We start from the raw sequence: 17951 nt of genomic DNA, 5'->3' as shown, positions 1-17951 counted from the left end.
TGTAGGTTTAGGGTTTTCATTTCCCTCTTGCTACTAGTATTGTGGTAGCCAACTAGATTTTGGAGGATCAAGGTGCTTGAATTCATTTACGCGTGTGTTATAGTATGCAGCTTAGAGAAGTCTTAAAACTTTTCTTTCCGTTTTTCTTTCCCCTAATCACCTGAAATGGGCAATAAACTTTTAGCAATTTAATTCTGTCATTTTAGGAGGTTGTTTTTATATAAGATTGAAGCTATGACTTAAAATTTGTTGACTGATGATCCACTGTAATATCTAGGTGAAATTTTTTTGACCCTCTCTCCCACTATGAAGAATTCTGTTACTATGTAGGTGATCATAATCATTCCTGGTATAAAATTGACCCAACTTTCTTCCACACAATGAGATGACATCTACAGTGGATCTTTTCAGAATCAGAATGAGAAAACCTGGGACAAATTAATTCTTTATCAAACTAGAAGGTTTGATTTCAAATTGTTATGAAATTCGTTAGCCCATACTGATGTTTTTCTTGGTGTATAGGTAGCTCACATACTAATCAAAAAGTATAGAATAAATAATGGGATATATATATATATATATTACAGTATATTAAGGTATAAAACTTCATCCAGAGTTGTTATTGCGGAAATAACCAACATGTGGTGCTAGAGAAAGATGACTGTAACTTTCTTTTTAGAATTATGCTTCTCCTTTATGAATTCAGCAAAGGAGAAATTTTTGAGTGGTTTTTTGTTTTTCTGCCTTTCGAAAGCTCCTTTGCCTCCAACTTTGGCTTGAGTTATTTGGACCTGTCTATTGGAAAGAAAGATGCTTGCCTCTATGGAAGGCATTCGTGTATGTCTTCCAATATCTTCACAAGAAAAGAGATGTGCCTACAGCAACTTTTCTGCTTTTGCTTTACCAACTTTTTCCATATCCTGTTTTGCCTTCAATTATTTGGACTTTCTGCTATTCTAGTCTCATCCGTGCGTAATGAATGCACTTTTGGATCTTTCGCTGCAACTAAAGAAGGCATATCTCAGACCTTTCCTCTGATTTTTTAGCTCGCTCGTATTGGTTCTTTGGCCACCAAGACACTGAAATATCAGCAGCAAAAAAAAAAAAAAAAAGGTACATCGACGCCAATCTTCTAGGTTTTGTAGCATTCAAATGGTTGCGCTTGTTAATTAGTAAACTGTAACCACTTTAAGAATCAGGAAACAGGATGCACCATCTCATTTAAGAGCAGGGAATAAGAAAACACACGCAGAAGATAGCATCAGCAAACTTGTTATTGGCATAAAATATCACACAGGGAAGCAAATGAGACAGTTCATAGAGGTAAAAGAAGGGGGATAAAGGGGACGATATTAAGTTTGTTGAAATTATTTTAGCACAACTACAACTATCTGATTCTTCTTTGCATCACTCCTTCTAAATGGCTTCTGATGGGAAAACCAGAGCTACTCTCACTGTCTTCCTCAAGTTCAGAAGGCTGCACCACAATGATTTCACCTGCAAAATCTCAGGATTGCCAACTTACCTAATCAGTTAAAATGTCCCTTGTAATATGTACAAAAGATCTCCCTATGGCCTTCTTCTCTGCTACGAGCTCTCCAGGAAGTTGAGGGACCGCGACAAAGCTGCAGGATTGGCATGCAAGACTTGGGAGGTCTCCGCAATAAGATTCTTTACCTCTGCCTTCTTCTGGAAGGCTTTGAATAGCCCAGCTCCACTAATTCTATCAGCACTGTCCTTTTTGAAACCCAGGGTTGCCCATATGGAGCTCTTTGCAGCTTCTTCAGGGTTGTCAATCCTCAATGTTTTAGGAATCCAGAGGCATCTCTCCTGGTTGCCCTGCTTAGGTCTACTTTCTTTCTCTGAATTGGCCTGGTCGAGCATTTCTCCTTCCCTTGAATGCTTGCCCAAGGTTGGAGAATTGGGTCCAGATCCTGAAGAGCCATTGTCTGAAGAAGCAAGAGGCAAGGGCCATGGGATGCTCCAGGTGCCAGCGACTGGGCAACCCCAATAAGCCGGTGCAGGGTGAAATGGCATAGGAACGCTCGAGGGGCAGAAAGCAGGAACTGGACTCCAGAGATATGGCCAAGGTGATCCATTAATATACGGGAATTGAGCTGGAAATCCTCGACAGCCTTGAACAACTGGCTCTCGGATGTTAGCACCACTTCCATCATCAGTAGAATTCGAAGCTGTCACTGAAGATCCGGTCGACTGCTCATCGCCATTTTCTACAGCAGGAAACGGAACCATCTGCTCTTCTGGTCGATGGAACCCATTTCGATTACAATTCTTCATTGTCTTCTCGGCAAGGTTCAATACAGAGGCCATAGACTCACAGAGAGGGGTATCGGAGCCGAAACTAAGAACAGTACCGTTGGGTTTTAGTGGAGTGTGATGGACTGGCTCAGGAGCTTCAGGTCTAGCAGTCTGGAAAGAAGCATCTGAGAGAGATATGTGGCGAAATTGGGACATGGAGTTCTTATTCTTGCGGCGACCAGCTCCCACGGGCACGTTCCTCATGGTTCCCCCGGCAGTCCAGTATCTCTGACAGTGCCTGCAGAAATGGCGTGGCTGGTTGACATTGTAGTTGTTGTAGTAACAGAACTTGGTGTCTAGGCTGCTGCACCGAGGACAAGCAAGTATCTTGTCGGGCTTCTTTGTTGTTTTCTCTTGGGAGGTATTTGCTTCATTCTTTTGTTCTTCGGGCTGCAAATTCTTCGCAGGTATAGTCTCTTGATCAGAAGAATTTTTCGGGGTCTCGCTCCCTGTGGAGGATATTGGTGGCTCGCTTTTTCCTTCTGAATTTGGAGAGTCATGATCCTTGCCCTTGGATTCATGGGCAGCTTCTCTGTCTGAACTACCCTGAAATTTCGAAGTGTAGTTTCTGTAAGAAAGATGAAACAAAAAGCGAAGGCCTGTTCCTAATAATTCTTAGCAGAAAATCTTCATCGTGATGAATCTAATACTGGAATTTAGTATGTGCAGAGCAATACATAATAGCACTTCCTAACTGCACTCCCCTAACACAGCAGATAAACTGTCCCAGGACGAGAAACAAAACTCCAATGATCAAAACATTTCAAGGAAATTTAGTATTGCCAAACTTGCTATATGCTCGCAATAAAACAATCTAATCTTATGACTATCAGTAAAATCGACCATAACCCAAGACAAAGAGCGATTTGTTTTATATGTCAATACACTTTCTATTAGGTGATTTTTAAGAAGCTTGACATACTCATCTATAGCTTCCTCTCCATCACAAAGGCATACTAATAAAAAAGACATAATAATCTGGAGCATTTAACCGCAAATACAATTCCATACGTGAAAGATAAATAATTCAATGCATGCAACATATAAAATAACTGCTAGTAGGTAACAAGGCCAATTTTTCTACAATTCGAACTACCGATATGTCTCTCAACGGATAGCAAACTCAAGCCAGGTGAAAATTTACTATATTTTGTTTATCAGAATATATCATGTATTCCAGGTGATAATTTATAAAAGAAGGTTCTAGTGGAATAAATTGCAGCTTTGCAGAGGATGGAAACATCCTTACTGGTAAAGAAAATCGAAGCTTCGTTCTTTCCGTGAAGATCAAGTAAAAAAAGTCCATCTCATTCTCCAGTTTTTTTTTTCTTTTTACTAAAATTTCACAAGAATCCAAATTGGAGAACCCACCAGAAATATCGAATTAAAAAACACACAAAACAAACATAGCCTGCAGTATCCAAACTAACCCCAAAACAACCAACAATCCATTATAACATCTAATAATCCTAATCAAGAAAAGCCATAAAACTCATAAGAACATGAAGAACATGATAATAAGTAACGTTATTTTACCTTAGCGTCATCTTTTTCTCGTTCATCATCGCCAGAGACGGCGGGGGCCTCGCCGCCGGCCGGCAGAGGGATCGTCTTGCCGAAGAGCTTGATCGCCGGGTCTCGGCTCTCCGCCATCTCCCTTGTTTCTCTGTTCTCTTGCTCTCTCTGTCTTCCACTCTTTTCGGCTTTCATATGAGAAGAAACAGTCTTGTGCGTTGGGGGGTGGCGTTTGGTTCCCGCTTCTTGGTCGTCGTGTTCTTCTTCTTCGTTCGTTTAATGGCTTCTTCGCCGTGGCTTGACAAGGGAGTGGGAGGGTAAGGGGGGACAAGTCAGCAAAGGAGAGGAATAAGAGCCACGAGTTTGTGTTTGTGGCCTCAGAGGGAGTTATTTGATTCTTTTCCCTTTAATAAACCCTGCGGAGTGGAAAGAGGGGCAGGGAAAGACCAATCCTCTTCGGTCCTACTCAGCAACCAATATCCAGTGTACCCTTTCTTTCTCTGCTTGGCAATGGCTTCTTGCTTCCACCACCGTTGCACCTTCTTCAACCACTTTTTTCATTTTTTGTCAGTCTTCATATTTTAGAAAAATTGTTAGATTTTTTTTTTCTGCTTTTAAGAAAACAAGGATTAGCTTGGGCTGTTATGAATATTCCTTTTTCTTTTCTTTATTTTCACTTCCTTTCTTCAGTTTTTTCTTTTTCATTTATTATATTTGTTCAAAAAACTTAATATTTGTGGGACATAAGTGAGACATTGTACCAACTAGGTAGGCTTAGGTAAGTAGTTTGTGCAGTGTTGATAAGAGTTTACCTAGAGGGCTAGAGAGGGTCCTCGAGGATTGGTGCCCATCGGTAAGGGATCCGTATGTATGAATCGATTATTTTTAGTAACCTATAGTACTTTCCAAAAATTATGGGTGAGTGTTTCACACATTTTAGTTAAGAAATCCGTTCGCAATCATATATGAGGTGTCACTAGCTCGAAAGATATTTTAAAATTTAAAAGACTTTCTACGTTCCTCTAGGTTGGCTACGCGATAGGCTTTGACAGGTTAATTGGAGATATCGTGGCGAACTTTGATTGATTCGTCTACTATGTCTATTATGATCAGTTTCCAAGGCAGGCCTTTATTTTTAAAAAAATATCTAACTCCTAATGGTTTAGCAATTTTATTATATTTGATATCTATCAATTTATTTATAAATAATAAGATAGCTATAAAATGCGAATAGTGGTTTTTTTCTTGCACCTTAGCCTTTTACTTATAATACCTTTGGATAGTACGAAGAAGAAGAAAAAAAGGTCTTTGATTCTATTTTATTTACATTTTTGCACATGTTTATCCAGGATTTTATAAAAATAATATGCTGACATCTATTCCAGAAGCTTCTGATGCATTTGTGGGGTGTGATATTGACCGTTGCTGGAGTTTTTTTAATCTGGTGGGAGCCGAAAGCCGCCGGCCCTGTACCTTCTTATCCACTAATCTTTGGTAGGGCCCAGTCCAATAGATTATAATTACATTAATTTCTTCTTAAATCCCAATTATTCCCTAAAGTATTCTTCTTTTATATATAACTTTCCGGTTCTTGTTAGCGTACCTGTTTGTTAATGGTTTTTTTTTTTTTTTAAATAAGTACCACGGCAGCCCGCACATAACGTAGGTGAGCGCGGCCAAAAAATTAAAAAATAAAAAAATATCACCTAGTGGCTCCGGCACGAATTCGTGGTTGGTCTAGACAAAATCGTTAAAGTGATGAGCCGCAAAGAAGACAACTCAGTCTACAGTTATTGGCCTCTCTATGACATACGTGGCCTGACAAGAGCTACACTCTCCCAATAGCCTATAAATATTGCGGAGTAGGGGTTTCTCACCATTCGCACCCCTGACCCTAGATCTAGTCGATCAACGTAGCCGAATCCCTCTCGAGGAGAATGTGATTAGCACCCTAGACAAGCCTCGCATAGGTGATGCCCTTCCATGCAGCTTTGAGCTCAGCATTAATGACGGATGTATCAAATATCCTTCGACCCACTGTCACTACCAATCTGACCTCATAGTCTTTGATTACAAATCCCACACCTCGATGGCCGCCTTCCTTGCCAACATTATCGTCAAAGTTCACCTTGAGAAAATCAGGAGATGGAAGCTCCTAGGAGATAAGCATATCCTGGTCACTATAAGAGTAGAGTAAAAGTCCCAGATTCCCCTAGCCGACCCAACGGACGATGACTCAGTGATGCCGAGGATCTCCACCGCATGCAAAATATAGCTCTGTCTGCCACCACCTTTAGGTTTGCGCTGCCGCCCCCGAATACATTGCGCTAACCCGTAAAACACTTGTGCTTTTATTTATTTATTGGTGGAATAGAACACATGTACTTTGGTGCAAATAAAAGCCATTGGCCTGAAGGAGGCTGTGACAAATATATAAGATGTTAAAAGGAATAAGGTGAGAATTAGGGGATGAAATCCAAGGACGTCAATGAGCCAGCTTGAGGATGAAATACTGGACCAGGCCCATAATAGCATACAAGAACATAATTTCTAGGCCTGAACAAACTGACTTGCACTATTAGCTGGTGGACCTCTGGCGTGATGTGTAGTTAAAATAGGAAAGCTCCGTTTGCACAGAGATTTTTTCACAAATTGTTTATGTTTATATCCTGCTTATATTTTGTTGTGACGAGGCTACCTGCGGAAGAGCCATGACATGCAAAGGGTGACGGAGGCAAACCAACGTTCCAAGACATCCCACGCGCCCTCCACCAATTTGACACCATGCATTGCCTTGATCCATGAAAGAAGCATTCGGGCCTTCCCTCGTCTTCCAAAGTGGCTGCGGAGGTGCAGGTGCGGTGCCACCAACAAAACTGTAAAAAAAATATAAAATATGAAAATAAATCTATTTTCATTCTATCAGCTTAGAGATTTTCACGAGGTGGTTGCTCTTGCCTAGTTTGATACCATGGAATTGGTGAAAAAATAAAAATAACTCGGCATCCACGCGGACCTTCTATCACCCGTTAGTGCTGTCTTTTTTCAGCACTCGCCAAACCCTTTATTAAGAAAACTACAACAACAGGAGACACGGTCCAGGTGGTGGAGGAGGAAGAGAAGGAGGATGATGCCATAGGCCACTAAAGCAATGCAGTAACGCAATTAGTTCTAATACCAAAAATGTGGGGAAAAAAAAAAGATGGTGTAACAGTAACAGCCTTGACTCACTTTATGAGCCATTTGATGCCTTTAACAATCAATGTTTATGGAAATGGAAACTATTGCCACCGTATCTGAACCAAGGTGGTAGCGTAGCTTGAACGGCCTTATGTTGGTTAGAGATAGGCTGAGCATGCTGGTTGAGGCATTGGGCACCAAACTCCTCTACTGAGTGGTTTGCAAGAAATCCACGTGCTAGAGAATTTTTGACAATAAGTCAGAATAACGAGACAATAGTATGAAATAGAGAGATTTTGGCAGAAGGGCAATGTATTGCATGTATCTTACTTCTTTGAAGTTCTTCAGGTTGCTCTTCTTATAAAAAAAAGCCAGTTTGTCATTACTTGGACTGACGTGTAATGCAATAAGGACGAGGCAGTGACCGATGGTACGGCCACAGCGTGAGTATTAGTTCATGTGGGTGGACCGGTGGTAGTGCACTAGTGGGAGACCAGATGTGATGCCACCGCAACTGTGGATTGCTAAGGTTGTCGGTTATTAGGGCTGTCGACCATTGTCAACATATGTCGATTGTTCTCTACGGCTAGCGACACCTTGGTCAAAGCCAAAGTCATCCGTCTTGGTTTACGTCCAAGGACGAAAAGGTCGGTCAAACTTGAGATCGAGGTATCCAATATTTTCTCCAATCAGAAATCATGGTGTATCTGCGTGTAAAGAGCTGGCATACCATGAAGTTGGGTGCTTGTTCAACACGATTTTGATCCGTGTACATCATGAGAAAGGAATTCCATGGCTGCCCTCTCGCCGGCGACACGGTGTGCGATCGGCACGCACGGTTGATGCGTCGTCACCTTCTCCGACTCCGACACCATCGACGAAGCAATGCACCAGAGCACGGAGAAGGAAGGCATGGCTAGCCATGTCCAGCCTAATCCTAACAATGTGCAGAGGTACCTGTGTGATCTCGGGGTTGGCGATGGCGAGGGAAGGGCGCCAGAGGTAGGCGTTGACGAGGTGGGGTTCTCTTCAAGGCCATATTTGACAAGGAGGAGGGCGTCATCGTTGGATAATATCGCCTATACCAGGATCCAAGTCAGGGATGAAGGGGGGGACAAGGGAGAGGGTGGCGCCAGGGCACTCAATGGCGCTTTAAGATGCGCACGTAGTTGCCCACGCATCAACCGTGCGTGGCCGCTCGCACATCGTGTCGCTTGTGGGTGGCCATGCATCCATCCTATATATACGCGCGCCATCCTAGCTGTTCTAGTTTTTCCCACCTCCTACATATGCAAGTAAAGTACTCTTCTTGTAAGCATTGACACCTAATTAACCAGCCAACATTGCTGTCAGGCCAGCAATAGCCCCATTCTCCCACCAATTCTTGGGCTTTGTTACCTTCTATGTGATACGAATTTGGAGATCTAAGGCAAACTCACTAATAATAATAATTAAATATTTTTGGCAATTATTTGGGGGCCTCAATAAACGGCTCAACGAATTTGGGGGCCTAAGGCGAACTCACTAATAATAATAAAAAGTTTATTTGGCAATTATTTGGAGGCCTCAGTGTATCTATAGCTAAAAAATTTTTGGGAGCCTCAATGCATTTATAGCTAAAAGTTCTTTTGGGAGCCTCAATGCATTTATAGCTAAAAGTTCTTTTAGGAGCCTCAATACATTTATAGCTAAGAGTTTTTAGGCCAGAGCCTTAGGGGACCGCCTCAGTTTTCTAAAGATTGAGCCGGCTTCGCGGCTCCTATCATCACCACGTTGCCCTACATAAATTGTAGAGAGGATGATAGTTTCAAAGTTCATATTGGCTATGGTTGTCCCAGTGTTAAAAATATTCTTGGAAAAAAAAAAGTTCCTTGTGAAAATAACTTTTCATGGATTTTGGGCCATTTCTCATTTTATGATATTTTTGAACGTTGGCAATGCCTCTCCTCTTATCAGTCCACTTTTATTGACTGTCCGTAAGGAGACCCTATAGCGGAGTTATCGATGTTGTTTTACAGTGACGTCCCATGTGTTATTTCAGTACGTAATGACATCAACCTGGCGGATCAATAATTGACAATTCCATGCATCTGCTGAATACAAGTAGTTCTCCCTTCCTCCCCCTTCAACATTATAAAGGTACAACCTTTTTTTTCAAAGAAAAAGAGGAGGAGAAAAAACAGCAGGAATGATCCTATCAATCAATGGAGGAACTCTCATGTTTGAATGTGGAACTTGCTCCCCATTGGAGGAAGCTGGGAGCAAGCATTAGGCTATGGCCCAACTTGCACGGCGAAGTAATTAGTTCTCAATAATTGCATAATCTCTTGAATTCCAAACTGATTCTAACAGAGGACAACCATACCAAAATACTGCAGTCAACTAAGACTATGTTAGTGAATGAAAAGACTACACTCTCAGGGAAAGATAACTAAGCTGGAGAGGTCCGATCTCAAGTAGTCTTGGAGGTCCCTAAATTTGGAATATTAAACTAAGAGGCCCGTTATCTAGGGTGCAAGCGGAGCAGTTGGAGGCCCTTCTGGACATTCTATTCCATGTCAGGCCTTCAAGGGTTGCTGATGTACCTAGCTACTTGGAAGCTCACTCAGAATGGTATCTTTTCAATTGATTCCTATTGTAAGTTCATCAACAATGGTGGTCTCATGCATTTGCCCATATTATAGAGTCATCTGGAAGGCTGCCATCCCATGAAAGGTCAAGGTATTTTTTTTGGCGTGCCTTGCGTAACAAACACTACACTGGGGAGGTATTGGCTAAGAATAGTTGGCAAACAAGTCAAGGTCATATTTTATGTGGCTCATGGGAGGAGTCTATTACTCATTTATGTATCAAATGCCTTTTTGCCCGTTGTATGCCATCAAAATTCAATTAAGACTTATAAGGTGGCCTTCAAACATGCATGATCTTTGACTGGTTGGAGGCGAAGGAAATTTCAGCCTTCTATGAAGAGAGTGGGAGACCAACTTTGTGCAGCTCTATGTTGGAAAATTTGGAAGGAAAGGAATGCAAGAATCTTCACCAAGAAGACCTCCTCTATTTATGCAACTCTTCAAAAAGTGTTGTATACTTTCCACGGTTGGCAGCACTTGTGTTCTAAGAAGAAGATAGATTGACCTTGACGCACAATACGGCAGGTTGAAGTTTGCTGGCATCTTCTTGTGTTTGTTTTTTTTCTTTTGTTCATGACCACCTTCTGCACTTAACTTCTTTTATTAATAAATAGGGGGAAGCTTCTTGCTTCCTTCACATTCTTTTCATGGCGCGACTTTTCAAAGGGCCTTTCTGTTGTTGAGATCTTTTAGGTCGGCCTTGGTTTGTGAATAAAGTGTGCATGTAGTTCGGTATATTACTTATGTCTTTCAAATAGCTTCAAATATATGGACGTAAGCCCCTCTCTGGTTAAATATGCTTATATCAAGCATAAGTATTTCGAAAGAAAGCCATTGTAAGGTATTCTATAAGGCCATCATTTGTTTCTTCGATTGTTTGTTAGACAAAAATATATTAATTTAAGTTATTCTAAAATTATATCCAAATACAGTAGAAATAATTTCTGACCAAGCACAGCTTAGAGTTGGCTTTTTCTAATTTTGATTGATGCTTTATATATATTTTCTTTTAGTCGCCTGTTGATGTCAAGTGGTTCCTGAGTCGAGAGATGCAACTTGGGTTGGCCTCAACCCACAGCTCTTGGCCCAACCTACTCATCGGGTAGGGTTGGTTCAAAATTTTCAAGCAGGGGTTGCAACCTCAAGCAAGGTTAGCCTACAATTAACTTTCAACCTAACCCGAATCCCATCCAATCCAATTTAACCTAACCCAACCGGTATTTAAATCAATCGACAATTTATATTTATATTTTCAATTCATATATACGTTCATATAATCGGACCTTTAGTCTTATTAAGGTATATGCTGTACGCCTGAAACTGATAAATGCTTGAGAAGTCAACTCAAGGAATACTAGCTCCAAAAACAAAAAATATCAAAACTTTCTCTCTATCTTAAAGTTTCTATTCAACTCGAATACAAACCGATTAATGTGGCACAGCTCAACTTAAACTTGGTCTTGGATTGGGTTGGCTAAGGTCGGAGGTATAGAGGTAGGGCTGTGCTTTTCCTCCTGCCAGACCCAACCATCTCAGTTGCAGGCATACTTAAATCTTTGATTCCTTGTTCACATTTTCAGAAACTAGATATGATATCCCGTTCAACTTTTCGTTAAGAAAAAGAAAAAGAAAAGAAAAGAAAAACCTACTGATACCTTAAGCCTAATTGTACTCTACGTTTACTACATTTCACGTTAGATTCAAAGCACTAGACTTTCACTTCACGAACATGCCATAATTGCCTCCCTTTCTATTGCGTGGCTACAAGGGTTAAAGAGGATGTTCTTATTTTAAGATTGATTTGGTTGGGGTATGTCAAATTAAAGGATAATCTAACAGTTTTTAGGAATTATTTATTTCAAAAAATGATTGCAGAAAAAAAAAACAAAATTTTTCATGTTTGACTGGTGGAAAAATTATTCTAAAAAGCAGCATCGAAAAACGGTTACTATATTTGATTAGAGGTAACCTTATATGAGAACCTTACCAAATTTCTATCAATATCTTTGAATAAATAAATCAGGTAATAACATTTTTTTCTCAATCCATCTGTTGCCTATTTATGGACAAAATACTATCAATATTGGTTATTTTGAATATTTGAATATATTTATATGAGTTAATAAATATTTTTAAATTAATTATATATACACTAGAAAATATGTTTCTTATTATAAATAAATTTTAGTAGGTTTTGGTATATAGATAAATATATTAATTATTAATAAATCCTATGTTAGATGTATTGATAATTAATAAACACATTAAATATATTACTATTTATAAGTATTATTAATCAACATGCTAATATATTTATAACATATTGATATAATATTTATATTATTAATCTGAATTATATAATATAATAAGATATAAGTGATGGTATTTTCGTTAGGAAATGACATTTTTAGGTTTACCTCCACTTGGTAATCGAGTATGGGAGGTGGTATATGTTTTACCTTCTCTTTCAAGAACAGAAACATGAAATCCATTATTTATTTTACCATCAGTCTTATCCACTTTTCGTACCAAATGGGGTAATCATGCATGGAATTTATTTTTTAATGTCAGATTTTTCCCAACCAAATGGGCTTTAATTAGTTTTAAAAAAAACACTGAGAAAGTCATATCTAGTGAATGTGCAGACTATATGCCTCCACTTATACTTCCCTTTTGTTTCTTCCTTGAACCTTTCCCCAGCACTACAAGAAAACTTTTGACTTGGGCTAATTGGTTGGAGTCCTGGGGCTGTAAGATTTTTGGAGATCATCATCTATCGAAATCATAGCCCGGCTACCCCTTGAGTGGGTGTCTTCTTCTGTTCTCCATGTTGACTTGCAAATCCCCCACTTCCATTCAAGAGTAATCTAAGCCCCACAGGCCTATTTTCTACACCCCCCCATAACAATAACCCAATCACTCAACCCAACCGCATATTTCATTTGCTTTCCTTTGAAGCCACTTAACACGACTAGGGTATAGTAACCATTTCAATATATAGAATGTTATGTACCTTGATGCTTGGTTCCTGGGGAAAGCAAGCATGCAATATGAAAGTAGAGAGGAGAGTGGGAGTTAGGTACGTCCATTTGCGTTCAGACAGGGTGTTTCCTAGCCTTTTTGACTTTGGTGAAGTGAGGAGGAATGAGCCCCAAAGTAGGGCTGTCCATGACTCGAAATTGCATAAAAGGAGACCACCGGGCTTTGGATCAAGCAGCATTAATGCATGAGATAGCAGCACCTGCTGTGCATTGAGAGCTTGGAGAAATGGAAAGGGTCTTCTATCATCTACTTGTGATTCTATTGGCTTTTTCTTACGTCATGCCCTCCTCCAACGCTCGTCCTTACACAAGTGATCATCTATTCGTCGAAGAAAGCCTTTTCTTCCTTCTTATCTTCTTCTTCTGAGCTAGTTCGCTGTTTCTGATGTTGCAGGGGCTCAAAAGATGCCGCAGGAGACTGGAGATCTTCCAGCACTTGGTGATACTTCCAAGGTAACAATGATTTTATTGAAGAGCTAGCAAATAAATTCTTAAGTTCATTAATGTCTTTGACATCATCGTCATCTCAAGGGTTCTCTATTCTTTTTTGATCTCCTTTGCAATTCAATTGTTTTTGTGCTGCGAACCACATCATTAATGTTGAAATCACTACTTGTTCCAAATGCTTAAGCTTATAGGATGAGATAGATTTATTTATATATTTTATATTTTCTTTCACTCTTCCTTACATGTAGGCCGAACTTTTTTTTTAATGGACGAGCCCAACATGTGAAATTTTATTTAATAATGAATCAGATCATTGTTTCTTTGATTATTTTGTCATTAGCTCTTTTGAGTTGTAGTCCCTTAGAGAGTCGGTCGCAAGGCTTGGAGGCACTTGTGCCGATTTAGATCTAGGGGTTAGACCTTAGACTTGAGCTATTGAGGAGCTAGACCTTCAATAGATCAGTCTATTGAGGGGTTAGGCCTTCAACTGATTTGGGCTAGAGTAAGATAAATTAATCCTCTCTAGATTGTCAAAGCTAACATAAAATAAGTCTACCTCATTCTATAAGTTTTAGCTTTTGGGATAAGTAGTAATTTCAACATGGTATCAAAGCAAAGGTCCTCCGCACTCTTTAACCTTATTATTAAAAAAATTTATATGCTGAGCTCATCCATTAAAGTAAAGTCCGGTTCACATGTGAGAGGAGCGTAAGAAAATATAAAATATATAAAATAAATCTACTTCATCTTATAAGCTTAAGCACATCATGGAGCATCAAGTTGTAACTCTTTAAGTTACCTGGGTTTTTTAAAGTCTTTTTTTTAAAAAAAAATTGCTTCAAAGGAGAGAAGAAAAAAGTGATTGTTACGATGCTGATTATAGGAGTCTCATTCATATATGTTTGTTTGTCAAATAAGAAATTTTTTTTATGAAAATCACAAAGGAGAGATTCTAGGATTACTTCGAAAACTGACAAATCCATTAGTCAAGTTGAACCTTCACACAAAGGGATGCATTTAATGATTTCTATTTCCATATTTTACGTGGAAGCATTAACTAGACTCTGGATTCTTTTTCCCCGAGCGGGTGAATTAACTAGTCACCTCCATTTCACAAGGAAGTGAAATGATGCAAAGGAGAAGAGAAGGAATAATGAAAGAAGAATAAAAAGGGGAAGAGAGAAAAAAAAAAAAGAAAAAAAAAGAGGAGAAGATACGAGAGCACAGCAACCAAGTCCACAGCCCGCCCCTTCACAGGCCACCCTCACCCAGCCAACGGTAGGTCTAGGTCTTCACACTCCAAAAAACCCACCCAATTCTAAGCTGCAGCCTCTGGAAATCTTCAAAAACATCCCTCTTCCACATATGTTTAAACATGCGTCAGTGACCGAACATATTAAAGGAGAGACTCTTATTGTACGTAGTTCTAAGGATCAACAAATTTGTCAGCCATGTTGGTCCTTAGCACCAGGAAATGTATATTTATAAGATTTATTTTTCTATATTTCATGTGAAAACATGGAGTAGACTAAATATTCACGTTGATAAATGGATGTTTAAACATGAATTAATAACTGAATATACACCTTGGAGAAGGTCTTTGATATTATGTTTCTCACAAGAACCATGTAATTTGTTTCTTCATGTCAAGCATTATAGCAACTGTGTGACACCATTTGGTAGATAAAAACGTCGAAAAGAGAATAAGCAAAGCAATTCAATGAAAGAAAAGAACGTATACTTCTACAATATTTTGTTTTGTTGAAATACATACTCAAGGTAGTGGTCAGGAGTAGGTTTGAAAACAATGAACCCATTTGGTAAGAACTTGTGATTTTGTTATGGAAAGTGCATGCTCTAGTGAATCATTGGCAATGAATGCAGATAAACGTGGAAGAAGCCACATCAGAGGTTACTGGCATCAGGATGGATTTGGAGATCAACGTCAAGGACTATCCGGTACCTGGTCCTAACGGTCGCCACACTCCACCTGGAAAGAGCTGACTCAGGACTGGTTTTAAGAAGAGTTTTCATCAGGCAGTGTTGTTCCTAGTAGTCTCTTACGATCTAAAAACTCAGTAATAAAATAATGCTATGGAATGGATGACAACAAGCGAGAGTGTTGTTATTGTAATGCACTCTGGTGTGCATGTGTCGAAGATGCCACTTGTATACTATCTTCTCATGCTTTTAAATCTATAAGACAATTCTGAGAACGGGAATTAAGTTAAAGTACTTGGATGTACGTAAGTCTATAATGTAACCTCTTCTGGCCCCTTCAGACTGGCCATAGCTAACAGAGAGGATATCAGAAGTGTGCTTGATTTTATAGATTTATTTTTTTCCCCCACTGAGTAGGCTTCTACACCTCCAATGGACCAAGATACTTGCGATCCTTCCGCTGCTGGGATGTTTCGAGTCCGATCTGAACACAAGTCTTTCCCAAGTACTATAAGAACTTGATATTGGCATAAGACTGCATCCACAGATTGTGTTATAAAAATGAGAAAAAAAGCTATAAACAAAGTAATGGACAACTTGCCAAGATGGTAGTTCCAAGGTCTGATGAGAGGCTTTTCTCTGGTAAGAGGTGCTTCAAGTTGTGTGCAAGGCAATATGAATTTGAGATATTAGGCATATTACCAAAAAAATAGATATATATTAGGTAATTGACGGTCAATGAAGAATCTGGAGGGTTGACCTGAAATATTTGAGATAAGGTTTGCAGCTTCCTTATTAAAACAAATGACTCGCAGCTGGTTTTGGTAGGTTAACATTTGCAACTCATGCATAACTAAAAAAGCAATGAAGCCTTTTTTTTTCCTCTCTCTCTCTCTTTGAGAAGAAATATAGTTTCCCCATGAATTCATTTCATGAGGAGAGAAATTAATACAAAAGAAAGAGGAAGAAAAAGTAGGGAGAAGGGATTGGCAGACTACGTGATGAGCGACTGCCCCATTACATAGCAACGTGGTTCAGAACAGTTACACCAACAAAGGAAAAAAATCAGAATACAAGTAACTTAGATGGCTTGGACATAATTTAATAAAGATCTAGGCTGCCATTAGCGTTCCATTCTCCATGCTGGTTCCATGCCAGTCCACAAGTGAAGCAGATCGCCCGTGCAAGACCCATGCCAATCCATCACACAGGTATACCAGGTTCAGACATAAAGAATAAAGGCCAACCGAAGACCATAACGGACGTAAGAAAGCCCCTGGTCCATGCACAAACAATCAAGAAGGGGATCAATTTAGACTGTTGTCGATCTGGAAGACGATGCAGAGAACCATTCCTTCTAGTAGAGAGTGACTTCAGAGTTAACCACAGAAAGCTTTCTGTGATTACACTACAAATTTGTCAAGTTTCTTTCATACCAAAGCCTCCGCACCACAGGTCCACAAGTCCACAGCAAGCATAATTCATCCAGGTCCTAGATTCTTCTGCATGAGAGAGTTGTCTAGAGAAATGAAGCCATTAAAATGAACTTCTCCTAACTAGTGGTTTAAGTTTTAAATTTTTAAATCATTACTTTTGAAGGCAACATCAGTTTTATGTTTACTATAGTATAGTGTGTGAATTAGGTGTGCTGCAGTAAACTTAATCCGTAATGATCATTCTACATGTCATCCTATTTGGCATAGTCAATAGTCAAAGTTTAAATCAAGAGTCAAAGTTGAAGAAGAGTAATATGTTACAAAAAGATGAAGAGCTCTGTTAATGCTATTTGGAAGGTGAAGAGTCATATTGAATAAAATGGTCATATAATGGGTAAAGGGTTGCATTAAATAATCATGGATAAGTGAAGCGCCATGGGAGTTAGGGTTTTTTAGTCTCTAAATGGTGATGTATTCGAGCTATGTTGAAAAATGCAAATCAAGAATGAAATGAATTGCCTCTTCTCTCTTATTTTCTCGTCCTACATTATAATAACTCGGGATCTCTTTCAAAAAGACTAGCCGGAGGATATTGTTTAGAGTTTTTGATTTGTATAAGCATTAAAGATCTCCTCCCAACATACAACTGATAGGAGACTAAATATATGCCAGCATGGGTCCTCATTTATTTTCTTTTTTTAATTATACCCTAACCCTTGCCAAGCTAAGGATCCAAATTCAATCATAATTATCCAATCAAATTTAATCACAAACACCATAATCGACTTATGCTTAGCCTCAAAAGAGCCCATAGTGTATGTCCCCTAGTTTACATAAGCATAGACTAGATCCATTTTGGTAATCTTTTAACAATTTAGGATCTCATCCAAAAAAACTAGCAAAAGGGTATTCTCTGAGTTCTTTAGCATGTATAAATACCCAATTTCTCTCTAATATACAACCGATCTGGGACTAAATATGTCCCCATCATAGGTTTGCTCTGATACTATTTGTAATGACCTATGATCTCACCTATAAAAGCCAGCCATAGCATATTATTCAGGTCTCATGGCCTTTTAAATATGCAAGATCCCTTCCTAGCACATAAGCAGCACAAGTTCTTACATACATTGTTAATATTAGAGTGCTTATAAGCAAGAAAGGCCAATACAATTTCAGCCAAGCTAGCAAGTGGTACTAGAGTAAGTTAATCCGGCGATGGCTAACTGGCAACTGCCTATCCCTCATCTCACCCGTGACAATTTTGGGAACTGCAATATTCAAATGAAAGCATTTTTGAGCTCCCATAATATTTGAGAGATGGTAGGGAAGGGCCACATCAAGCTTAGAAGGATACTTTAAAGGATTCCAGAAAGAATGCATTATGGAGCCTATAGACAGGTCATATGGAATCCATGATGATTGATGATCTTATGGGTTAC

General features: G+C 39.3%; 1 protein-coding gene across 1 annotated transcript; it reads right to left on the bottom strand.

Moving 5' to 3' along the window:
• Positions 1–1235: 1235 nt before the first annotated feature.
• On the bottom strand, positions 1236–4314 carry LOC103716388 (cyclic dof factor 3-like). Its single transcript, XM_008804358.4, has 2 exons — positions 3856–4314; positions 1236–2865 (listed from the first exon to the last, which is right to left on the bottom strand). The coding sequence occupies exons 1-2, from the start codon at positions 4027–4029 to the stop codon at positions 1588–1590; spliced, it is 1452 nt and encodes a 483-aa protein (XP_008802580.2). The 5' UTR covers positions 4030–4314; the 3' UTR covers positions 1236–1587.
• Positions 4315–17951: the final 13637 nt, after the last annotated feature.

Source organism: Phoenix dactylifera, chromosome 15 (genome assembly GCF_009389715.1).
Source record: "Phoenix dactylifera cultivar Barhee BC4 chromosome 15, palm_55x_up_171113_PBpolish2nd_filt_p, whole genome shotgun sequence".
NCBI classification, from domain to species: Eukaryota; Viridiplantae; Streptophyta; class Magnoliopsida; order Arecales; family Arecaceae; genus Phoenix; species Phoenix dactylifera.
Note: the sequence above shows the minus strand (reverse complement) of the source record. Positions and strands in the feature narration are given on the sequence as shown.